Raw genomic sequence first — 25,782 nt, 5'->3', positions numbered from 1 at the left:
AGATCAAATGAATGGGTGGATATATATGATTAGTTAGTCTAGATGCTTATATAACAGATAAAAATGGATGGGTGAATGAGAATGTAGATGTATAGATAGGTGTATGGGTAAATGGATGGGAGAGTGGGTAGGTGCATGGACTGATGTGTGGATGGACAGACGGACAGATGGGAGGATAGGAGGGTGCATGAGTTGGAGGATGGATTGGTGGATGGATTTATAACTTAGTGGCTATTTGGATAATGGGTAGACAGGAAAATAGAGGGAATGATGGGAGGATGCCTGGGGAGGAGGAGAATGAGAGAATAGAGATAGAGGTAGGTGGACAGGAGCTGGAGAGCTGCAAAGAGTCGCTAGCTGTCAGTGTGCTCTGTGCTGTGATTTCCATCTCTTCATCCACAGCTCAATTAGTAAATTTCATCTCTGGAAATAGATTTTTTTGTGCTGGAATAATTTGCTTAATGAGTATTTTTGTTCCTAGATAATTTTTTTTATTTGAAAAAATTCAAAGTGGCACCAGTAATTCTGGACTATGTTCTCCTGTGTGACTCTTATCAGTTTTCTGTCTCTGGGTCTTGGAATTCTAATATGATATCTAGGCTGAGGGTACTTATCTCTGCTGGCCAGAGCTGGGTGGGTGAATGAAAAGGGGAACAGATGGATGGATGGATGGATGGATGGATGGATGGATGGATGGATGGATGGATGGACAGATGATGTGTGAGTGGATAGGATAGACAGGTAGGTGGATTGGTGGACAGATGCATGAATGGGTTGGTAGACAGACAGATATCAGGACAGATGGATGAATGGGTGAGTGAGTAAAAAGATGGGTGAATGGGAGGATAGTCAGAGTGGTGATACACACTGTCTCAGCAGGAAAGCAACATCAGTATGTGGACTGCGTGGTGTGTGGCTGCTCTTTCTGTGGCAGCTGTGTGTGGCATTCGTCAGGACACAAACACGATCCTCAGAGTTACAAAAGATGTGCTGGGCAATGGTAAGTCCAATCCTAATGGGGGTCATGGGTGGCATGGGAAGGGGTGGGAGACAAGCCAACTCCCCAGTACCCAAGGACCCTCCACATGCCAGCAGAGCCCCTGGTCAGTGGCTGGGTGACCCCTACCTTTTGGGCTGTAGCTTCTCTTTTTTTCTTGGGCGCCACTTTCTAGGCATTAGCTCATTCTCTCAAGACAATAGATAGCCAAAATTAAGAACTTAGGCCCCAGGGCCAGGATTCCTGAGATTCAAACCCTGCTTATTTAACCCAAGTCTCAGTTTCCTCATCTGGAAAGTGGGTGGAGCCATCTGGCAAGGACTGGTATCAGGAGAGTTGAGTGGGGTGACTTGTGGAGACCCACATGGTTCCTAGGGCACAGAGGTTCAGGTACAGGTGCCTTTGGACTGTAAGTCCTTACTTCTTACCCTGAGAAGTGAGAACCTGTTGTGACCCCCATTCCTGCCCAGGGCTCCAGTGAGGATTCTACAAGATGAGAGCCCCAGAGCCCTTTGTGTCTTCCCTGTATCAATGGAGGCTGCTATTCTGCCCTGGCTGTTCTCCAGGAATTGATAATCCATGAGAAAGTAGACTTTATCAAGCCAAGAATAGAGGGATACTCAAAAGGGAGAGAGAGAAAGGAAGATCATCAAGGTTTGGAATCCAGCTACAGGGATGCGAGTAGCATCCAGGACATGAGCTCACTGTGTGCTGCTCTGTCTTCTTGATCTAGTGATGCTTTTCTCCCCCAGGGGTTGGGTGGCAGGATGAGGCCCCACAAGTAGGGTGATGCTCTCGGGTGGTGCCTGGGGACTGGGAAGTGGAACCTCCTGGCTGACACCTGTGCCTCTCCACAGCCATCTCAGGCACAATTCAGAAGAGTGATGCCTTCCGCTCGGCCCTGAGGGAGGTGCCCGTGGGTAAAGCCCGTGGTGATGGTGGAGGGCCCTTCTTGGGGGGCCTGCTTGGTGGGAGTGAAGGGAGCAGTGGTGGGGGAGGAGGTCTCTTGGGGGGCCTGCTTGGTGGGAGTGGAGGAGGTGGTGGTGACCTGTTGGGTGGAGGCCTATTGGGTGGTGGTGGTGGCAGTGGGGGGCTGCTGGGCGGTGGTAGCCATGGTGGTGGTCTATTGGGTGGCAGTGGGGGGCTGCTAGGTGGTGGCAGCCATGGTGGTGGTCTATTGGGTGGCAGTGGGGGGCTACTGGGTGGTGATGATAGCCGTGATGGAGGGAGCAGTGGTGGGGGGCTGCTAGGTGGTGGTAGCCATGGTGGGGGACTGCTGGGTGGCAGCGGTGGCCTTTTAGGTGGTGGTAGCCATGGTGGGGGTCTATTGGGTGGCAGTGGGGGGCTGCTGGGTGGTGGTAGCCATGGTGGGGGTCTATTGGGTGGCAGTGGTGGCCTTTTGGGCGGTGGTGGTAGCCATGGTGGGGGACTGCTGGGTGGCAGTGGGGGGCTGCTGGGTGGTGGCAGGCACCACTATGATGACTACAGACGAGCTGAATTCCCCCGAGGTGTCGGTGGTGTCCCCTACAACGACTTTCATGTCCGAGAACCTCCCCCCAAATACACCAATGGCAGACAGCTTGGTGGCAATTACAAATATGGCCACATTGAGGCGAACGACAACACAGCTCAGCTGGGGGGCAAATACCGCTATGGGGAGATCCTGGACTCTGATGGGACCCTCAGGGACCTGCGGCACGAAGACTACCGCTCTTCAGACTACGCCTACCACCGCGGCTCCGGGAGGTACAGGTCTGCAGCGGACCCGTCCTCAGTGGGCAGGCTCCACCGGCGCGAACTGAGGCCTGGAGAGATCCCAGCTGGTGTGGCCACTGGGGCCCTGGGCCCTGGAGGCCTGCTGGGCACTGGAGGCATCCTGGCAAATGAAGGCATCCTGGCAGGCCAAGGGGGCTTGCTTGGAGGAGGTGGTCTTCTTGGCGATGGAGGACTTCTTGGAGGAGGCGGTGTGCTGGGTGTGCTGGGCGAAGGAGGCATCCTGAGCACCGTTCAAGGCATCACTGGGTAAGGAACTGAGCTCCACCTGCTGACAGGAGAGCCACAAACGGGCAACCAGGCCCCAGGCTGAGAAGAGGGTAGGACTGGACATCTTGACAAGTCCAAGTTACAGAGTTTGCGGTGCTCACGTGAAAGAGGCCAGAAGCCTCGAACAACACTGCCTATTTTATTTTTATTTGTGTATGACATTGGGACATCCTTTTCATCTCCCTGTCTTTCGGTCTCCTGGAGTGTAGAAACATCAGAGTAACTCAGTTTATGAAGAAAAAAAAAAAGCCAAGGATTTAAAACTACGTGACATGTATGGCATATGCTATACCATACACTGCAATCTCATAATGAGGCTCATTAAAATTATTAATTATAATTATATATTATATTTCTAGCCATGCCTAGGTTCCCTGCCATAGTCATTTAACTCAACAAGTACATTGTGCTCTTATGATGTGAGGGACACTTAGCCTGGAGACACACGCCTCAGTTCCCAGGGAACTTGCTGGCGTCTGGGGTGTGTGGGATTGGAGGGAGAATCTCCACCTAGTCAAACAGTTCACAAGGACGGAATAAGAATGCACAGATAGAGAGTCACCACCCTGGGGTTCAGGGCAGGTGGCTTCAAGCAAGAGTACCCTGGCTGAAGTTGGAGGATGGTGCAGGAAGGATCCAGCAGGGGGCAGTGTCTTCACAAAAGATTCAAAGGGAAAAAGGGCACAGAACCGCAAACAGATGTGCCCGCCGGTGGGGTGCTTGGCTATGGTGTTTTCTGCCTTGAACTTCTCTGTGTTTTGTCCATGGGCCTCAAGTATCTCTGTGGTAGGAGGACAGAGTGTGGGGAGCAGAGGGGGCGGAGTGAGGGAGGTGTTCTGTGGCCGCAGGCGGCTGCTGTCTCCAGCTCACCTCTCTTGACTGCATGCAGGTTGCGCATAGTGGAACTTACCCTCCCCCGGGTGTCCGTGAGACTCCTGCCCGGTGTGGGTGTCTACCTGAGCTTGTACACTCGTGTGGCCATCAACGGAAAGAGGTATGTGCCCTAAGTCCAGGAGAGGTCCCTGACCGAAGAGCTTGGGCAAGCTACCTCTTCTCACCTTGTGTGACTGATGCTGCAGCCATCTTGGTGGGAGGAGCAGGGAGACAGGAGTGTCTGATGCTGAGTCAGCCTGCGGTGGTACCTTCAGCAGGAAGGGCTGTCCAGGGTCTGGGAGCCTGGGGGTAGGGAGTAGTCTAAGTTCCAGTGCTTAGACAAATCTCCTAATGCCACCGAGTCTTCTTGAGTTCACTAGCAAGGCCACTCTGTTTCTGGTTGGCTGTGGCCACAGGGAGAGCACCTTCCTAGTCACCCACTGTGGGGACTTTGGGGAGTGGGACTCATTTCCTCCGGGTGGGATGGAGTCACCTCTACAAAGTTAGTATGGTTACCTTACAAACTAGACTTTGTACCAAGCGCTGTTCCTAGCCTTAAAAATTCTCATTGGCTGAGGTTGAGGCAGTGGGATAGCATTTCATTTGGGGTTCCTGAGACACAATGTTAGGAAGAATCAGTGCTAAGACCTGAGGTGACAGGCCTGCGCAAGACTGAGACACCTGGGGAGAGTGGCTCACGGTCTCATTGGTCACCTGGTCTCCTCCAGCCTCATCGGCTTCCTGGATATTGCGGTGGAGGTAAACATCACGGCCAAAGTTCGACTGACCATGGACCGCACAGGCTACCCGCGGCTGGTCATTGAGCGCTGTGACACCCTCCTGGGAGGCATCAAAGTCAAGCTGCTTCGGGGGTGAGTTTGAGGTCAAGAACAGGGCAGGACTGTGGGGCACTGCATCCCTTCCTGGGGATAAGTCGGTCCCACACAGAGACCACGCATATTGAGAGACTGGTACCTACTTGGTGGTAATTCAAGGGCTGTGCCTTTGGGCCCAAGATGTGGGTATCCATCCACCTTGGAGAGATCTGCCCAGATGAAAATCTCAGTCCAGCTGTTCCTTGCTGTGTGACCCTGGACAACTCTGAGCTGCAGAGTCAGGATCTGGGATATGGGGTAAATTCTGTCTTTGGGAACCAAGAAAATGAGTGTAAAGTAGTTGGTGTAGGGTCTGGCATGTTGTCAGAGTCTGTGAGAGTTTATCCCAGTGCAGAGATGTTTCTTGTCTGGGTATAGTCAATGTACTGATGATTGGGGATATGTGTGAGTGATTTTTCTGACTTCTCTACAAAGCCACTATCCTTTGTCCAGAGAGTTGTCAGGCATCCCTGTGTTGGCCGGTATGTTGTCCCAGGTCTGGAAGGTCTTGGATAAGGGTACATAAATGACATCTCAGAGCACAGTGCCCATGAGTTCACTTCCCCAGTCTCTGGGTCTCCAGTCCCTGCTTTCTCTCCTGTCTTACTAATCCTTTGGCCACATCTCCCCAGCCCACATCTCGTGTGCACTCTAGGAGGGAGAGACTCACTGTGCCATGCCCTGCCTCATGTGGCTTTTCTCCTTGTACTTCAGGATGGATAGGAATAGAGAAAACAGGGCTCCAGGGTCCAAACCACAGATCCTCCCAGACTTTCCATTCGCTTCATTCAGAAGGTCAAACCACAGAGGTGCAGGTGCAGCTGGCCATGGATGCTCATGGTAGCTCTTTATGCCTCCCTGAATTGTCAGGCAGACACCCGTGTGGCTCCACAGCCCCGCCCCTCCATGCACACAGGCATCTGCTCTGAAGCTTGACACACTGGGCTCTTTCCCTTCATTCAGCCGGGAGACTTTTCTGCACCCAAACTCCTTAGAGCTGCATGTTTTTCCCGGATGAGCTGTCGTTCATTTGCCCACGCCCCGTTTTATCCATCTGTTTCTGTGACAGTCTATAGGTGCCATTTACAGGAGGCCTGATGCATCTTGTCGCTCCCCATAAGGAGATATACATAGATCAGGAGCACACCAGCTCTGACACACCAGTACACGTACACCTCAGACACATTCTCTTAAGGGGACTTCAGGGGAACCAGGACAGGATCAGCCCCCGTAAGATGAATCTACTCACAAAAAGGACCGACGTGTACAGCAAACCCTGGGGGTGTCGGAGCTGCTGTTTCTTCCAGGATGTTGCTCCACAGCTTGGCAGAGAAGTAGCAGTTGGTTCTTTGTGGGGAAGATGTTCAGCTACAGTGTTAAGGGGTGAACAGAAGTGGTGTTAAGAACTGAGCCCACCAGGGAGACTTCATGTCTGTCTGTCTGTCTGCCTGTCTGTCTGTGCATCATCTGTGTGCATGACCTATCTCTGGCTTTCATCAGTTGGGATCCAGGTGAGCATTGGTGACCTATTCTGGTCAGGTTTCTTGCCTCCTTCCTGCTCTATTAAATAGCTCCCACCACCAAGTTTTCAGCCCTGCTTGCCTGTCCTTCAATGTGAGCCTAATGGACACATCTTCTTAGCTAGGTTTCTCCTACTGCATCCATACATACAAGTTTTTGAGGCCATGGAATGTTCTGTATGCCATACTGTGAATTTAGATAAAGTACTATGTTCATCTGTACCCAGGGAAGATGACTAGCCAGTAATAGCCCTGCAGAAGGTAGAAGGAGTTGCTGGGAAGGTCTGGGTAGCTAGGAATCTAAAATATCCCTGCTCCCCGCCACCAGCCCCCTGTATGACAGAGGCCTAGTATCTGTGGTTTGTGGAAAAAAGGAAAGAAGAAAGGAAAGAAGGAAGAGAAGGGGGAGAGAGGAAAGTAGGGAGGGAAGAAAGGAAGGGAAAAGGAATGAAGGGGAAGAGAAGAGAAGTTAAAGAGAACAGAAGGAAGAATGGAAGAGAGAAAGGAAAGGAGAAGGGAGGACTAGAGGGCTGGAGGGAAGGAAATCAGTTTGTTGTTGGCCTATGTGGACAGGTCCGAGGGAAAGCCTTCTGTCTAGTGCTACTGTCCCGGGCTCTTGACACTCAGAGCTGGAACCAGGCACTGGTGTGCACAGAGCTCTCCGTGCCTGTGAAGCTCCTCACCCTGCCTCTCCCTCTGTAGGCTTCTCCCCAACCTGGTGGACAACTTGGTGAACAGAGTGCTGGCCAACGTACTCCCTGACTTGGTAAGGATGGGTGAGAGGGGTTTGTGTCTCCAGAGTCACACAGCTGACCCAGTGGGTTGAAAGGGGCCAGGGCTGCCATGTTCATGTTGGTTTGGACCATTGAGTGGCAAGATGGGAAGCCCAACCTGAGCACCCACAGCTCTGGACCCTAAGCTGGGGTGCTTTCTTTTTGAGTGACAGCTCTAAATTTGTTTCCCATCTTAAAGATGGGGATTAGGAGAGATCCCTTCTCCTGGGCTGTGGTGACCACACCGTCAGCTGCTTCTGCTATGTGTGTGTGTTGCTCCCCCAGCTTTTACACTTCCTGAGCTCCCTGGTGTCTCTTTCTACAGCTCTGCCCCATTGTGGATGTGGTTTTGGGTCTTGTCAATGACCAGCTGGGTCTCGTGGACTGTAAGTGTTCCTTCTTTGCCGTGGTCGTCCATGTCTACTGGTGACTGTCTGACCTAGCCCCAGGGACACTGCAGCAGCTGGGAGGAAGAGGCTGGCTGGTGGGCAGTCCTTGAAAGCCCCAGAAGTTTCACAAATACAGTCAGGCCTCCCACTGGCTCAGGGCCTGGGAGGCATGGCCTAGACACCAGCCAGAATTCCGAGTGGAAGCCTGGCTCTGCCCCAGTAGCTATGGAAGTATAAAGTTCCCATTCTCTAAAGAAGGTGCTGCAGACCCTACCGAGACCCCAGGGATCAGGCTGCAGTGCCACCGTCAGTCCTGAACTTCTGAGATGGCTCCTGAAAGCAAGGCAGTCCTGTAGCGTCTTCTCTTATAGGGCAGCACTCACAATGCTTTGGCCTTTAACCCCTGAAGCCACAAAGCACAGCCCTATTTGCTATGGAGCCCATGTCTCCGCCACACCACGCACCTTATAAATGACGTTTCAAGATATGGAAAGAAAGTGAAGAAGAGAATGTGTTTATTACAAGGAGTCAGGGAAACGTAGATCCAACTGAGGAACACTCTGTGCAGCCTTAAATGTTCCCTGGCGCACCATGGTTCACATCTCTTCTCCAACTCTGCCACAGAATCTAAAAGGTGACATTAAACACACTTTCCAAAGGAGGAAGTGAGCTCCAGAGATGTGCAGAGACTTGTCTGTGGTCACACAGCAAGGAAGAGTCAGAGACGGGGTTGGAACAAAACAACAAAACTGGCTCTTCCTTAAAGCAAAAACCGGATGGAGCCTTGGTCCCCCCCCCTGCAGTTACATCTGTAGGCATGGGGGCACTGGAGGTGTGTTTTGTGGGGAAGGGACCATAATGTGACCCTCTTCTTTACCCACAGCTTTGGTGCCTCTGGGGATACTTGGGAGTGTGCAATATACTTTCTCCAGTCTCCCACTGGTGACCGGGGAATTCCTTGAGTTGGATCTTAATGTAAGTGATAAACTGGGAACCTTCTCTGAAGTTGGGTGTGCACATGCGTGCACATGTACACACACACACACACACACACACACATGCACACACATGTGAGGTATTTACACACACTAGGAACAACAGCTGATCAGGACCCTTTTCGGATTACAGACCTTCTAGAACAGAGCTGGGAAGTATTCTCACCCACCATCCAGTGCTTAATACGAACCAGGCACGTCCCAAGTGAGTGCTTCTTAGTGATGAGCTCAGTGTTCCCTCAGACCACATGGCTTATTTTTTTCTGGCACAGAGAGGTAGCTCCATTGTCAAGATCACACAGCTAGTGATCTTGTGTTTGGGCTCTGAACCCAGACATCCAGCTGCTAGTGTCTGCAGCTGGGGGCTTGGGTCTGCTGGAGAAGCATCGGCCATTAGCATGCTAGTACAAAGTTAACAACTGGCTTGTAATGAGTTTTCAAACATTTGGTTGGCAGTATGTGCTGGTTTCCATAGTATAAACACTCCCACAGGGGCCAGCGCCTGGGAAACATGACTTCACTGAAAATTGGGGAGATTGGATCTTGTGAGCTGGGGTGAGCAGATCCTGCAGCACCCCATGGATCAGCACCTACTGTGTGTGGGCACCTGGGCCAGCAGACCTTCCCTGGGTCATGTGGGCATGATGCCCCCCTGAGCCTTTAGCAAAGAGACATAGGTACATGCCCATGTCACATGGTTGCACTATGACATGTGCAGACACGTCTGTCCATTAAAGAGACATGCTTACTGGCCTGCACCCAACGCTGAATGCGAATCAGGAAATAGAACAATGCCTCTGCTTTAAGGGAATTTCTGATCTATTGCAAGAGGAGCCATGAGAATTCTTTAAGCAAACAGGCAGTTACAAACTCACTGTGGAGCACTGCACAGGGCATCATCTTTGGAGATGGGTGTACTAATGTGGACAGTGCAGGTGCAGGGGTATGCACACATGAACTCACTGGGATGGTGAGACATTGGATCTGTGCCATAGTGTGTGTATGCACGCATGTGGGTGTGAACATGCCTGTGTATAACCGTAGCTGTAAATGATCATAAGGCAGGAACTGCCATGACACCCTTCCCTTTCAAGCAGAGGAAGATCTGTCCATAACAGTAGCTCAGAATCATGGGTGCAATCAGGAAGAACTGTGCAGACTCCTCCTTCCAACCTCCAGTCTCACGTTCTTCCCTCCCCCTTTCTATACTCCTCAGACTCTAGTTGGGGAGGCAGGAGGTGACCTCATTGACTACCCCCTGGGGCGGCCAGCTATGTTGCCCAGGTCACAGATGCCAGAACTACCCCCCATGGGTGACAACACCAACTCCCAGCTGGCCATCTCGGCCAATTTCCTGGGCTCGGTGCTGACCATGCTGCAGAAGCAAGGTGCGCTGGACATAGACATCACTGACGGCATGGTGAGTGGCCAAGCAGGGCGCTGAGTGGCTGGGTCCTTCCTAGCCCACGCTCTAAAGGAAGGACTGAGGATGGTCCTGCTTTTTATCCTGTACTCTAGTTAACCCTTTTGATAGTGATCTTCCCGCACATTCACACATCTGCTAATCTACCCACCCATCCATCCATCCATTATCCACCCATCTATTCAACCATCCATCCATCATCTACCCATCTATTCAACCATCCATCCATCATCCATCCATTTATCCATCCACCCATCCATCCATCCATCCATCCACCCATCTATCCATCCATCTATCCACCCATCTATCCACCCATCCATCATTCATCCATCCATCATCCATTTATCCATCCATCCATCCATCCACCTATCCATCCATCCATCATCCATCCACCTATCCATCCATCCATCATCCATCCACCTATCCATCTATCTATTCATCCATCCATCATCCATCAATCTATCCATCCATCCACCTATCCATCTATCTATTCATCCATCCATCTCCATCAATCTATCCATCCATTCATCATCTATTTATACATCCATCCATCCATCCATTTATCCATCCATTCATGCACCCATCTATCCATCCATCCATCCACCCATCTATCCATCCATCCATCGTCCATGCATCCATTATCTTTTAGAGCCTCTCACGGGCCTCAGGGCAGTTAAGCTGCTTCGGGTTCCAAGAAGAGGCAGTTGCTCTCTGTTTGATGAGGTTTATTTCAGTCCTTTATTAAAAGAATAGCATATTCACATGTGAGTACCTTAATATGAATATTTAGAACTCTTTCAGTTGGTCAACATGCATACACTAATAATCAAAAGAAGGCAAGAAAGCAAAACAACAGCATCCCAGAGAAGTACACAGGATTCACTTTCTCCAACTCCTTTGAAGGATTTCCGACTTTTAAAACAGCTGCACTGTAATGGAGTCATGTTTATATGTGTTCACCCAGTTTATCAGATCCTATTTTCCACATGAAAATCCTATCTTTTCAGATACCTTCCTTCTGACTTACCCACCCATCCACCCACTGTCCATCCACTCCTCCATTCACCATTTATCCTTGCACTTCCCATCCAACCATTCACAAATCCATACAGTCATCTATCCATTCATCCCTCCATCCACCCATTCATCTCTTATCCACCCCATTCATATCTTATCCACCCCCCATTAATCTCTTATCCACCCCATTCATCTCTTATCCACCCCATTCATCTCTTATCCACCCCCATTCATCTCTTATCCACCCCCATTCATCTCTTATCCACCCCCATTCATCTCTTATCCACCCCCATTCATATCTTATCCAACCCCATTCATATCTTATTCACTCCCCCTTCATTTCTTATCCACCCACCCATTCATCTATTATCCACCCAGTTACCCATTTATTATCTCTCAGTGTATCTACCTATACATTATCCATTATTCATCTATCAATCTACCCATCCATCCTCCAATACTCTGGGACAGTTTGAGGTTCTGAGGTATGGCAGTATAAACCATACACTTCACAGCTTCTCCTAAGCACTAGCTAGTTTTAAAAATAGTCACTACCCAAACCATGGGAATCAGAGATTCTGCCGATAAGAAAGTGTCCACTTAGGTCCAGTGTAGGTAGCACTCCTGCAGTTATAAGTGTTCCTATTGAACATGTGATCAGGGCCCTACCTTGGCAGAGCACCTATGCAGGAGGCAATGACTGTTTTATCTGCTGTGTTAGTTACCCAACCCTTTGTTCCTTCCCTCTATCCCTCCCCCTTCTCCTTCACACCCCTCTCCTTCTCTTTCCGACAAGGGCTACTACCTTTCATCCTTGATCATCCTTTGAGGCTTTAGGAAGTAAGTAGACATGAAAGAGAGATGAAGGGACTCAGAGCAGAGAAGGTCAAGCAGACAAGAGGCTGTGCACATGGACGTGCCCATGATTCCCCGGCTCTTATAAGGAATCTCACTAGAGAAGAAAGATTTGTGCTTGCCTTGAATACATCAGGCCATCTGTGTAGAGAGACGGCCTAAGTGGTTGACCCCACCCGCTTAACCACACAACTGCAATGTGGTCTACACAATGGCCGCTCTGGAGTGTATTCTTGAGGTGTTAGGCTGTCCCAGAGATGTGTCTGTTTTAGGGTGCACTGGAATCTAAGCACAGTGTTGAGGTGTTAGGCTGTCCCAGGGATGTGTCTGTTTTAGGGTGCACTGGAATCTAAGCACAGTGTTGAGGTGTTAGGCTGTCCCAGGGATGTGTCTGTTTTAGGGTGCACTGGAATCTAAGCACAGTGTTGAGGTGTTAGGCTGTCCCGGGGATGTGTCTGTTTTAGGGTGCACTGGAATCTAAGCACAGTGTTAGAGCACCTGACTGTCCCCATTGTCTCAGGACTCACATGACCTTGTTTTTGCCCCACAGTTTGAAGATCTCCCTCCACTTACCACTTCTACACTGGGGGCCTTGATTCCCAAGGTAAGTAAGCAATCCCAATGCTGTCCTTGTCTCTAGCTTCTTTATGTACTGAGGGGAATGTCTCCACATCACAAGAATGTATAGTTAGCGCTCTGCAAATTGGTTAAGAGAAAACAGGAGTCATGGTTGGAGGCCTCTACAGACAATGAAGGTGTGAGTAATGCCTTTGCTTCTCCATTTGGACAGGGTTTTAACCTGGCTTTCTGGGCCTCAGGATGGGTGTGGAGGTCAGATCCTGGTGAGGCGACACAGGAGGGTTGAGGATGACATACCCTGAACCCTGTTGGTGGTGGGCCAGCCTGCACAGTCTTGCCTTGGCCTGGCCACTCCTGGGCTGAGTGACTGACTATGCAGTGTTGAAGTTTGGACTCAGGGTCTTGCATATTCAAACATGTGCTCTCCCTTCTGTGTGACTTTGGACATAGTCTTAGCACTTCTGAGTTTACTTTTCTCATTTGTAGAAAATGGCTCATCCAGGTTGTCCAGAGGAACAGCCGGGGCTGGGCACACACAGGCACAGGGCAGTTCTGGAGGGGTTGCCAGGTGTTTAGAGAAAGGCATGACTCAGCACATAGCTGCCAATGACCTCACCTGTCTAAGCGTTTGTCTCATCTGGAAATGAAGGCCCAGGGTGGGCATTTGCAGATGTTAACAGCTGTTCTTGCTGATATCTACAGATTCCCTTTCAAGTGGCCCTGTAAAAGCAGAACAAAGGCCTCTCTATTCCCAACTCAGTTCTGGACATCAAAGAGCTCTATGGGTAGGAAAGTCTGCTTGGGGTGGAAGATACTCACTGAAAGCCTTCTGTATCATTCCCCATCTCTTCCCAGCTGCCCCATTAGTTAGAGAAGCCATTGATAATACTCAGCAAGTGATCATTACCGCCCTCGTGTGGTTGGCACTTAATAGCAGAAGCAGCATTCTGAGTTCTAGGACCACTTCGTGTGCACACTGCCCCGATATCTCACGAGACTGGCCCAGACTCTCCTCTTTCTTTGGGAGACAGATCTCATTCTCAGCTTGGCAACAGGCACAGAGAGGTCACACACAGAGCTAGAGACCATTTACAAGAACACAGGGCTTTAAATGGCTCAAGATGGTCTCGGAAGCTGAAGCTAGACAAGGTGGCAAAAGGCTTGACCAAAGCTCTGGTGGCCTCCTGGGGCACTGCTGCTCTGGGGACACAATTTCAGCTGCTTTGGGGACCCCAAAGGAGGCATTTCTAAGTCTCAGAGACATCACCTCTTTTAGTTGGGGCGTTTGGATCCCAAGCTTCTCCAGGAAACCATCCCGGAAATCTCTATGAACAACCAGTTTGCCAAATGTCTGATTGGTTGGTACTCACACCCTTGAGGGTGATGTTGGAGGATAAATTAAATAGCTGAAATTTACTGAATTTGTTCATGGACCAAGAGTTAGTAAAGAAGACTATCAGCCCTCTTGTGTCTTCTTAGGAATAGTTGCTCTCATCTACACCATGGGCAACATCTGCTTGAGAAACAGTTGCTTCCCACTCCCTCTAAAAGTGACCAAGGGTTTGTGCAGCGTCTGGGGCTTGCTTTCCGTATTTAGAGTTTGATATGGAATTAACTGGGTATTTAGTAACTGGGGTAAACCACTCTTTTAATGAGCTGTCCCTTCAGCAAGGTAGCTTTGGGGAGCTGATCTGCCCCCAGATGCCTGCACTGGGCTCCTCAAAGGGACCCAGGTTGTCCTTGCTCTTGAATTCTACCTTTCAATGACTTTCAATGACCTTCACATCCCAGGAAGGGTGTGCACCCTCTGCTGGTCATGGACAGTAAGCTGTAACAGTTGTCTCTGACCTCTTGATTTCTTGTGTGAGTGCATGCGTGCGCGTGCTCGTGTGGTGGTGGTGGGGTGCCGAGAGTTTGAGTGACTGAATTAATACAATTTGACTGTCACTCAGTCCCTGCTCTAGTGCTTCAGGAGACCCCTCTTGGCTCTCAGCCAGATCCTGAATATCTTCATGCATCTGGTGTTGAGTTTGAGGCTTTGCCCATCTTGTCACATGTAATTTGTGTGGCGGTCCCATGTGAGGGGATCAGAGAGAGCTTGCCCAACTCAACAGTCAGTCCATGCCTTTGCCCAGACCGAGTGGGCATCCTGTGTTGAGGAACCTTCCCATACTCTGCCCACTCTGTGTTTGGAGGTTGTCCACCCCTGATGACCCTGCCACGCAGTCTGGTTCCACCTACAGGTGTTCCAGCAATACCCTGAGTCCCGCCCACTCACCATCAGGATCCAGGTGCCCAACCCACCATCTGTGAGCCTGCAGAAGGACAAGGCACTGGTGAAGGTGTTTGCCACCTCTGAAGTTGTCGTCTCCCAGCCCAATGATGTAGAGACCACCATCTGCCTCATCGATGTGGTATGTGTCTGACGGTGAAGTTCCCACCCCCAAGCTATGTTTAAAGACAGAGCCATACGATCTCCCAGAGTCACTGTCCTGTTCACATCCCCACGGCCCCACTGGTGGTGAGCGATCCAGCTTAGGGGTCAGGGAAGCTGGCTCACATCAGACTTTATCACTTTTGGCTGAGTGATTTTGGGTTAGTGGCTCCCTCTTTCTGGGCTTTTTCCTCTTGAGGAGTGTCAGCTGGGCATTAGTAAGCTTCTTGGAGCAGCTTTGGAGACACCATGAACGTCTTGAGGTGTGCCTGTCAGCGTTCAAACAGACCACATAGGGAATATTAATTGGACACTACTATGTGTTATGTCTTCTTGTAGTAACAAAACCAGGATCATCAGCTCATCCACCCACTCATGCAAGCATCACCTCACAGACCTATCACCTCATTCACTATTGTCTCACACACTCACACACTCACACACTCATGTACTCACACACTCACACTCATTACCTACCTCATATACCTATCAGCTCTCACACTCATCTCCTCTTTGCCCTGGAAACAATAAAAGTTCTCCCTCCCAGTTATCATGAGGTCTGAGAAATTCTTGTGAGCCCTGTCACTTTGCCGTCCTATAGATGACTTCCCAAGGAGTCTTTTAAAATGAAAACAATCCTTCTTCCCTGCTTCCCAAATTCCTCAGAATAAAGTCAACCTTCTAATACTGTCCCCCAGAGTTCTGCAAAGCCTTCTCTTGGTCACGTTTCAGCTTCCCAATGCTCTTCAGAAAAGTCAAGTGTGGTCTAACCACAGGGCCTTTGCTTAGGCTGTTCTTTGATATCTGCATGGCTCACTTGCTTACTGTAGGTTTCTATTCAAATACCACCTTCTCAAATGCTCCTCCGCATCTAAGAATCAGCTCCTATCTTCCCAAGTCACTCATCTACACTGCGTTCTCCTGGCTTGCAGCTTTGTTCGATACTATAGAATACATCCGTGAGCTTATTGACGGGCAGAGATTGATCCCATTTATTGTCCGATCCCCGGAGTCTAGCACAGGCCAAGCACATAGCAGGTAGCAAGTAAACATTTTGCAAAGAAATATATGTGAAGGGCAGCTCCCTCCTCTGCGCGAGGCTTATGGCAGACGCTCAGGGCTCTGATCTCATCTGCTGCTCCACAATGCCTGCAGCTCCAGGACCAATGAGCTATTTCTAGGCTGGAAGGTGGTGCTCTTGGCTGAATAAGCCATTGTTGGGTGGGGGTTGGGGTAGTGCGTGTTTCTGGGCATCATCAGTTGTGGGTTGGGAATGGTAGTGTGTGCCATGCCTTCCATAGTGAGTTTCCAACAACAGCCCAGGTATGTGAGCCAGCTAAGGACCCTGACACAGTGACCCACTACTGAGATTGTGGTTCTGGCTTCCTGACCCCACAGCCCTGCTTGTCTGGCCCAGATCATTCCACTGAAGCCTCGGAGTTCTCTCTCCTTCTGGTTGTCCAGGGTTCTATTGTATAATACGTCCTTCTTCCTTGCCCCAGGGCCTTTGCACATGTTCTTCCCTAGAGCCTAGATGACTCTCCCACCTTAGTCATCTGCTCAGTCTGCACCCTTCAGTCCTCAGCACAAACACCAAGCACAGGATGGGTTCCTATGACAGCTTGGACCCCTGCCACAGGCACAGGACCCCAACTCTTCTTCACTACTGTTTAACAATGCTGTCCCCTTTGTTGGAAACGGACATTAATTTTCATAAGGCTGTTTCATTTTATTTAATTTATCAGGGGAAAGTAGTCAGCAGGCAGTGAGAAAATTTCCCTTGATGAAGCTTCTGTTTGAAGAGGCAGAAGAATGTAGCTATTTTATGCCTCTCTTAAGAGGAGGTGGTTACGATTGGCAGGGGTGCTGTCCAAAGCATCTTTAATGGATCATTCCAGCAAGTTTCAAGTCTGCAAGTCCCATCCTTAAGGGACCTTGGGGAATTTTGTCATTACCCCTAGAACTGGTCTTGGGCATGACTCTGAGAACCATTCACTCAGCCCCTACTGAATCATGTGTGAAAACAACAGTGGGTGTCGGCTGACTCCTGCACATAAGCCACAGGTTTGGGGTGTTTTTGGCCATCTCATGCTTATGAAGGGGCCAGGCCTCTTGACAGAGTGACTTGCCATTTGGGTGGATGGGGCACCAGTGGGCAGCAGGAGGTGAGAGAATGCTGAGGCTGAGATGGAATGGTATAGACTAGCCCAGGCAGGGCTGTGGGCTCAGGAAGCCAGAACTACAGTCTCAGTGGTAGGTCACTATGTCAGGGCCCTTAGCCGGCTCACATACTTGGGCGGTTGTTGGAAAGTCATTATTGTAGGCATGGCACACACTCCCATTCCCAACTCACATCTGATGATGTCAAGAAAGGATGACACTCCCACCTCCAACCCTGACCACAGTGCCTTGTCATGCCTCAGCCAAGAGCACCGCCTTCCAGCCTAGAAGTAGCTCCTTTGTCACAGATACACAGGCACTTTGCAGACTTAGCAGGACTGTAATGCTTGTGACATTAAAGTGTTTATTCTCCTTCCCTGCCTCCAGGACACAGACCTCTTGGCTTCATTTTCTGTGGAAGGGGATAAGCTCATGATCGATGCCAAGCTGGATAAGTAAGAGCGTCTGTGGTGGTGGGTTTCTGCTCCTCAGAGCATCTCTTCTGTACCGAGACAGCCAGTGTTGGCTCATGCAGGGCCACCAGGCAGGGTTGAGGTCGGCTATGTGGCTATCAGAATTGGGTAGATCCAAGAGGCTGCAGAGGTGACTGACCATGGTCCTGTCTATTGAGACTGCTGTGGACAAAAGCCAGGAAAAGAACCAAGAAAACCTGTTGTGTCAGGAAGTTCATGAGGGGTCAGTGTGATCATGGTGCTGGTGACAATGAGTTGCTAGACTATTCTTAGTCCTTTATCTACTTGTTGTGGCCTTCTTAAAGGTCTAGGACATCAGGGCCTTCATTCTCTTGTTTTAGAGGTGAGAAACTAGGGCTCAGAGAGGTGGATTGCTAATTTAAGGCCACCAGAGAGAAACCAGGAGACAGTGCAGGTTCAGGTGTCTGCCACCCTGAATGGGGAGACCTGAGTCTAGAGTCCAGAAACACCATTCATATCCAGACGTGATCACTGACTGACTGTGTGATGTCATCCAGCTGACTTCTGAGCTTCAGTTTTCTCATTCGAGGATGGAAACAACAGCATTTACTTCACAAAATGCATGAAAAAGACTTTCATCCATTGGGTGCCCGTGGTAGACACGGGAGGTTCTGGAAGTGTCTCTGTTTAATCCTGACCCAATCCTGTAGAAATAAACATTACTATCACCCCATTTCAAGATTAATGAGGTCCTACTTTGGGCTGTCAGTCCACATTTAGCTCAGGATAAGTTTTCCTTTTGATGGTTAGTGTTTATGAAGCCCAGCAGTTGAAGACTTTCAATTGTGGTTTAATTGGCTACACCAGATGGTCCAGCAGGGAGGGGTAGCCATCCATGAAAGGTAAGAAGACCAGCCATGGGTATAGCACGGGCTTCTGGAGAGGACAACGGAGAAAATGGCTGGGCATGGTCCTTAGGATGTTCAATCTGGAAAGTCTTCTCCTTGGGAGGCTGCTGCCACTCCAGGTGGAAGCTAAACCTTCCTTTTGAGCAGCCACAAATGTCCTCTGCCTCCAGGGAGAGAGTCTGTGAGTCTGTCAAGGCAGGACTGTGGGGTTCACTGAGACGCTGATGGTGTAGGGTATGAACTCAAACCCAGATCTCTCTTCTCAGAGTAAGACAGGAGCAGAGTGCACAGGCTCAGGGTGGATCCTGTTACCTATCTCTAGCTCTGTGGCTGAGCTGAAAGACCCTGCAGCCTCAGCCTGGGGTCAGGAGATGCTATGAGGATTAAGGGAGATATAGGTATTCAGTGTCCACACAGGGCACTGGCCATGTATCACATGCAGCCATCCCGAATGCATCCTAGGGATCCTTCAGTTCCAGCAGCCATCCTCTTTACAGGAGGGGAAACTGAGGCACAGATGGGTGAGATTACTGAGATCTCACAGCCAGCCTGTGGTAAAGCTGTAATTTCAGGCTTACGTCTATCAGCATGGTGTCTGAAACGTTCTTAGTGCTGAGTACAGGAAAGCTAACTCTTCTTATTGTCCGCCAGGACAGTCTTCCCAGGGATGCTGGTGGGTTGGCTTCTGACAGTTTCTATGAGCTCTGGGCCACTGTTGCTTTTAATGGGCCACATTCTTCCTCTGCAGGACCAGCCTCAACCTCAGAACCTCAAATGTGGGCAACTTTGATGTAAGTATTAGGATTTAGGCATCAGAAAAGACCTCTTGAGAGGTCCGTGCTCTCTGGGCCTAGCTGAGCCCAGCAAGGTTGGGGTTTGCAGGGGCTTGACAACGCTGCTGTTGCCTGTTTTCATGGATGAAGACTGAGGCTTCAGGGGCGGAAGGGGTGGGAAGTGAATGCACAGTGCCTGCTCAGCCACAATGGCACCTGCTCATCTTAGCGGATGCCTTGGGACCTCACCCAAGTCCTATCTATGCCTTCAGACAGAGGAGGCACAAGGGCAAGCAGGTGCTAGGGACCCATTTTGCCTCTTAAGGTTGGGGGCTCCAGGACCCATGCGTGGCTGATTGTGAGCTCACTCATGCCGAGTCTTCATTTTCTCCTAAAAAGGGAACTGGGTATGGATTCATTTCTCTTCTAAATATTAGGTCCTAGTGCGCTGCCTTTTAAGAGTTTACAAACCTGAGGTGCTTAGTTAGAGTCACAGGCCATTTCTCTTGTTTACTCTTGGGTCCCCCACCTAAGTCTTTAGAAGTATGCTTACTCCTCCCCCCACTGGTTTTGGGCAGACCTGGGTGAGATTTGTGCACATACTGAGAAAGGCAAGCCCCATTCATCTTGTCACTTGTTTTCGAGCTTCTCCAACCTCACCAGCTCCATTTTAGGCAGAGAGCCTGCCCCCAGCTGCGCAGCTGCCTGGGCAGAGCTCCAACTAGAACAGAAATCTTTGGCTCCAGGTGGGGAGGCATACCACGTCCCATGATCTCAATGGATATGCATGGAGTCCCCAGCTCAAAGCTAGCCTTTTCCTCCTCGAATGCTTTTCTCATGTAGTCCTCCCGAACTTCCTGTTATTTAGATGGTTAGTAAATCCTCCCCTGTTTCTAAAATAAAAACAGTAAGCTCAGAGACTTTGTTGATCATAGGTGGTTTATCATTTGTCAGAGCCATAGAGGGGGCACTGGAAGCCTGGGGCCCACATTTGGCCTGTGCAGAGTCCCTGGTAGGTATCTGCACACATTGTTTATTCTGATTTTCAGTCCCACTCCATGTAGTAGGGATCATTTCTTTGGAGATGAAGAATCCATAGCCTAGAGAAGTTGAGGACAGTTGTGCAGCTGGCCTTCAGCATCAGTGAGGGATCAGCTCCAGGGCCCCCAAGATGGCCAAAATCTGTGGGTGCTTATGGTCTGTGCATACATGTTAGTGTTTGCACGTGGCCCAACAATCCTCCTGTTTACTTGCCTTCTGATTTAGATCACGTGGCATGTGACTGTGGTTATTATCTGCATAATTTAGGGAATCATGAAGAAAAGAAAGACCTAAAATGCATTTGGTGAATGAAACTTTGTTACAGAGTCTTATATTGTTAGCCCAGGCTGGACCTCCACCTCATGGAAATCTTCCTGCCTCAGCCTACATATGATTTTGTTTTCAAATACTTGTTAAGCATGTTGGTTGAATCTTTGGAAACAGGGTTGATGGTCACAGAGGCCTGATTATGTGACTAACAGCTGGAGGCCAGGCAGGCAACAGGGTCACTTACTAATCCCCAGAGTCTTTGCAAGTAGACCCACTGCACAGCTGAGGAAGTTCAAGGTCAGAAAGGTTCAGAGCCTTCCCACAGGCTCCCTCGAGGCTGAGTTGGGATGCTCCTTGGCCGTCTTTGCCACTTGCCTCCTAGCAGCTTCGATCTGGTCCTTTTCTTCTCTGTACGTGAGCAAGTGGATCAAGTGCACTGTGGGGCTGTGATCTGAAGTCTTTGGGCTTCTCTCAAAGCAGCACCTTGGACTCCAGGTTCCTCAGGGTCTGTCAGAGCTATCCACAGCCCTGCCTGAGCTCTGTTCTTCTTCCTCAGGTGTTCATTCTGGAAATGTTGGTTGAGAAGATCTTTGACCTAGCGTTTATGCCCGCAATGAATGGTAAGAGTGGATGCTCACGCTTCTCTGGGGCTTGGGGACCTAGTGACTACTGGCTTATTGAGTGTATGGATTCAATTTTCCCAATAAAGCAGCAATTCCAAGGATGTCATTAAAAGTAGACCAATTTAAGTCTCGAAAAGCAAATGCTCTTGAAGTTTAAAAATGAGTAAGAACCAGTTTTAAATTGTTTTGAGACAGGGTCTCACTGTAGACCAGGCTCATCCTCCTGCTTTATCTTCCTACATATTGGGGTTATAATTGTACAAATCTGTGCCCAGTTTACTATCTTTATCTTTACCTAGCAAGTAACAAATATCCACATTTCTGTTGACAGGGTATAGCATTGTTCCCTAGCTCCCGCATGTGTCCCCTGTTTGGCTGGTAGTTGTATTTTTCTGATTCCTATCAGGGTTGTATGTGTGTAAAATTTCAAAACACAGAGTACTTTTTAGAAGATGCCACCCATGGATGGGTCATCTGAACATCTGAACATTTAGCATTTCCTTCTAAACTCTTTCTCTCCAGCTTTGGCCCCTCAAGATCACGCCTGAATCCTTAGGTGTCACAACAGCCTAGCAGGGAGAGAGAGGTGTGTCCGGACTGGATAGACCAGACCTGGGGACTCTTGACCTAGCTTAGTACCCTTGAGACAAGTCTTTTAGTCTTTCTAGATGTGAGATATTTAACTAGATCTATGCTTCCCAAATATGTCCCAAACAAATAGTACCTCAAGAAAAGTGTTCTGTGGCCAAAAAGGACTGGGAAACAGTGGAGTTACCCCTGTAGGGCAGGGTCCAAACATCCCAGCTGACAAGTCCTGCTAGGGTTTAGAAGGCTAACTTCAGTTAATCCTGAACTCCACCTGCCCTTCCCTCTACTCTCCTCGTTTCCTTTCTTCTTTCTAGATCATCAATCAGCAAATCTATTAGTGTTTGACTTTGTTTTTAAAGTTTCATTTGGTGATGATGATGATAATAATAATAATAATAATAATTATTATTATTATTATTATAATTGTAATTATTGTGTGTGCACAATGTATGTTGGAAGGAATGTATGCCACAATGTGTGTGTTTGTGTGTGTGTGTGTATGTGTGTGTGTAGATCAGAAGACACTGTGAAGTATATTTTCTTCCTTTTTCTTTATATGGGTCCTGGAGATTCAACTCCCATGTCCAGGCTGGTTCAGCCCCTTTACAAACAAACACCCACAGAGTCACATACTGGGGCTCCACGTGCGTCATTCTGTTTCTTCACTCAGCAAATACTTCTTGTTTCTAGTGCTAGGGACAGAGTAGCCAAGGAATTGACACGGCAAGTGTAGCAGGTGCAGAAACAGGAGTCAGGAGTGGAGCAGGAGTAGCAGCTGCCCGAGCTCCTGGCTAAGGTCTAGGAAGACTGTAGATGACTAGACTTGGGAACCCACAGCGAGTGCTGGGGATGTAGCTCACTTGCTGACTATGCATGGAGACCTGTATGTATAAAGACCTGGGTTCAGTCCCAGCTCCACCAATTAGCCATGGTGGTGCACGCCTATAGTTTAAATGCTCACAGATGGAGGCAGGAGGATCAGAAGTTCAAGGTTATCCTCAGCTACATAGCAAATCTGAGGCCAGCCTGGGCATCTAGACAGGAACCTCAGGGTCAAAGGCTGAGAGGACGAAAAGACAGCTATAGTCTTGCAAATGCTGGTTGCCTTTGGCCCAACTGCCACCTCTTGGATTCATGGATAGCAACTTACCTGACTCTCCCTACCCTCTTAACAGCGGTTCTGGGTTCTGGAGTCCCTCTGCCCAAAATCCTCAACATTGACTTCAGCAATGCCGACATCGACGTGTTAGAGGTAAGGAGAGATAAAGGCTTGTTTCCTGCTCAGCTCTTGCCATCAGCTTTATCCACTTTGAGAGGAAGTGGTGTTGGGTAGTGAGTGGTGGGTGGGGTTTGCAGGAGGACAGTGACTTAAGTTGTTCCCATCAAAGCACAGGTTCAGGGCTGAGGAAACAAGGCACAAAGCTGAAAACTATTATGCTTGTACACACACACACATGCACACACACACATGCACACACACATATGCACACACACACACACATACACACACAAACACACACATGCACACACACAAACACACACACAAACACACACATATGCATACACACAAACACACACATGCACACACACAAACACACACATGCACACACACACAAACACACACCTATATGCACACACACACAAACACATACATACACAAACACATACATTCATACACACACAAACACACATGCACACACACAAACACACACATGCATACACACACAAACACACACATGCACAAACACACACACACAAACACACACACATGCACACACACACACACTCACTCAATGGATCCTGTTGGGGGAGCAGTACTCCTTCCACATCTGGAGAGTATTTCAGGGGGTGACAGTGGGCTTGGGTCATCCTCAGGGTTGCCTGTCCTGGCCTCATTCTTTGAGCATCTACAGGACTAATGGTATTTGAACCTATTTCCCCATGAGTCAGTGGGGAGCAGCAACTTCCATCTTGTGTTTTGAGGGAGAAATCTCATGAACCAGCATTTGCTATATGGCTATTGTCACCAAAGGTCTGGGACACAGGAACAGGCCTGGCATAGAGTTATTGTCCCTGTCATCATTTCAAAGTCTGCTAAGCATGCACCCTGTATGCCCTGTCATGAGCTCAGTCACAGCCCCAGCCTGGGGTCCAGCACAACTTCCAGCAGACGTTTGGACCCTTTATAATGGTGGCCCTGTAATGGTGGACAGCTCACACACCAGGAGAAGGATGAGGGTCAGTGGGGCAGACCATTTACCAAAGTCACTCCCTCTGCTGGATTTTGCAGGGAAATAAAATATAGTGACCCCAAAGCTGTTCCTGTGTAGGGCTGTCCTCACCCTCACCCCAGGGGTTTGGAACCAGGTAGGAGTGGATTTATCTTTCCTGAACAATGACCCATGACTATTTTTATGCCAAAATACTACTTTATAGAAACGATTTGTCTTTATTTCTCCTTCATATCCCATTAGGGGATCTGTATCGATCTGTAAATTAAGTTATATGATTAGAATTTATCCAGAGTAACAAGGAAGCAATATGGTATTGTACTGATGTGTGAACACATGTTGGGCTAGTTTAAAGGTAAGGCCAGCTCTGGGCCTAGCCTTGTAACCCCTAATGTTTTTTTCTCATTTTTAAAAAATCTGAATCTAGTCATTTATTTCCTTTAAAAACCTTATTTATTTATTATATATAAGTACACTGTAGCTGTCAGACACACAAGAGGGCATCAAATTTCATTACAGATGGTTGCGAGCCACCATATGGTTGCTAGGATTTGAATTCAGGACCTTGGGAAGAGCAGTCAGTGCTCTTAATCACTGAGCCGTCTCTACAGCCCTTCCTTTTTGTTTTAATATAATTTAAAATTTACAGATTTTTTTTTTAAAAGTAAGACCAGATCATTTGGGAATGTCATCTTTTCCAGTTTCCCTTCATCTTAGCATCCTTACATGAGCACCAGCACGTGGTTCCATAAACTCCCCTGAGTGTCCTCTGTCTGGCTCAGGGTCAGCTCTGTGATGTCCCACATTCCACTGTGTTGTCTCCTCGAGTCCTGCCACCTCGCAGAGCCTCACTGTTTCACTGGCTTCACGACTGTGACATTTTTTTGTTTTGGGGGAGGACCTAATCTTAGACGTAGCCGACATTGCCTCATGGTAGAGCCGTAGAGCCGGGGTTGCCTCTGCCACTGTCACATGCCAGGACACAGTGTAGCCACTTGGCCTCTCCTGAACAGCCTGCTTGGTTGTCACTACTTGCTTCCTGCCAGGCTTCCCCACTGTGAAGCCACTGTCTGTCCCTCTGACACTCACACATACCTTGTACAGAAGCTCACAGATGCCACCACGGCCCGCATCCCGTCTCACCCCTCACTCACTTTGGCTACTGTTAGCAATAGTGCCTGCTGCTATTTCACGCATGTGTAATTCCTTCTATGATTATTAATCAGAATTCTTATGTTTCTCACCTCCCATAACTTACGTGTGACTAAGCCATCTGTTAGAAGAGAGGCTCACAATGTGCATTTTATTCTGGGTTACAATATGTGTACTATTTATTTCAGTCATGTGCCCTAGATTTGGGAAGGCTGTAAACTGAGGCATAGGCCCACTTCTCTGATGTGTTTGAAAAGGGAGATGGGGAACAGAGGGGAAGCATCACACACCTTGCCCAAAGTCCTCTGCAGGACAATGTAACGGTCCACAGGCCACTAGCCCTGTTCATCCCATGAGTGGGCAAGCAAGTGGCCAAGGCTGCAGCCAGGGACACCCACCTGCTCACTCTGTTCTCTGATCTTCCCTGAAGGACCTTCTGGTGCTGAGCACGTGAGTGGCAAGGTAGACGACGTGAGAAGTCCATCAGTTTCAGAGAGGATTGTCCTGGACACTGGCCTGGTCCCAAGTCTCTTCAGCCTTCACCACAGGTCCCTGTCCAATCCCCACCTTTCCCTCTCCTGACCTCAACCTGGGGAAGGATTCAGCCACTCCCCATTGGCCAACAATGTCAGGCCCAGGACAGCCTGGTGACTGAGATCTTGTGTTCTCAATAAAACAGTTTACTTTCTCTGCATTGGGGTGTTTCTATGAGGGGCCCTCCGGGGGCCCAGCATTTCCTCTCCTCCTTGTCTGTGCCACAGTCAGTGGATGACACACTGAGGGCCTAAAGAGGAGCAGGTGGGGGTGGGGGTTAGGGTGGGGGTTGGAT

General features: G+C 49.2%; 1 protein-coding gene across 1 annotated transcript; it reads left to right on the top strand.

The window, feature by feature from the left end:
- Positions 1-894: 894 nt before the first annotated feature.
- BPIFB4 (BPI fold containing family B member 4) lies at positions 895-25,407 on the top strand (the record flags this gene model as incomplete). The annotated part of the gene is made up of 16 exons (XM_080924960.1): positions 895-1,000; positions 1,855-1,917; positions 2,506-3,019; positions 3,930-4,034; positions 4,642-4,785; positions 7,011-7,074; positions 7,407-7,467; positions 8,354-8,445; positions 9,682-9,885; positions 12,311-12,364; positions 14,583-14,753; positions 17,321-17,388; positions 19,024-19,066; positions 20,916-20,979; positions 22,746-22,822; positions 25,384-25,407. The coding sequence occupies 16 exons, from the start codon at positions 895-897 to the stop codon at positions 25,405-25,407; spliced, it is 1,854 nt and encodes a 617-aa protein (XP_080781086.1).
- Positions 25,408-25,782: the final 375 nt, after the last annotated feature.

The sequence above is a fragment of the Micromys minutus genome (genome assembly GCF_963924665.1).
Source record: "Micromys minutus genome assembly, chromosome: 11".
NCBI lineage: Eukaryota > Metazoa > Chordata > Mammalia > Rodentia > Muridae > Micromys > Micromys minutus.
This window is presented reverse-complemented; position numbering and strand designations above follow the sequence as displayed.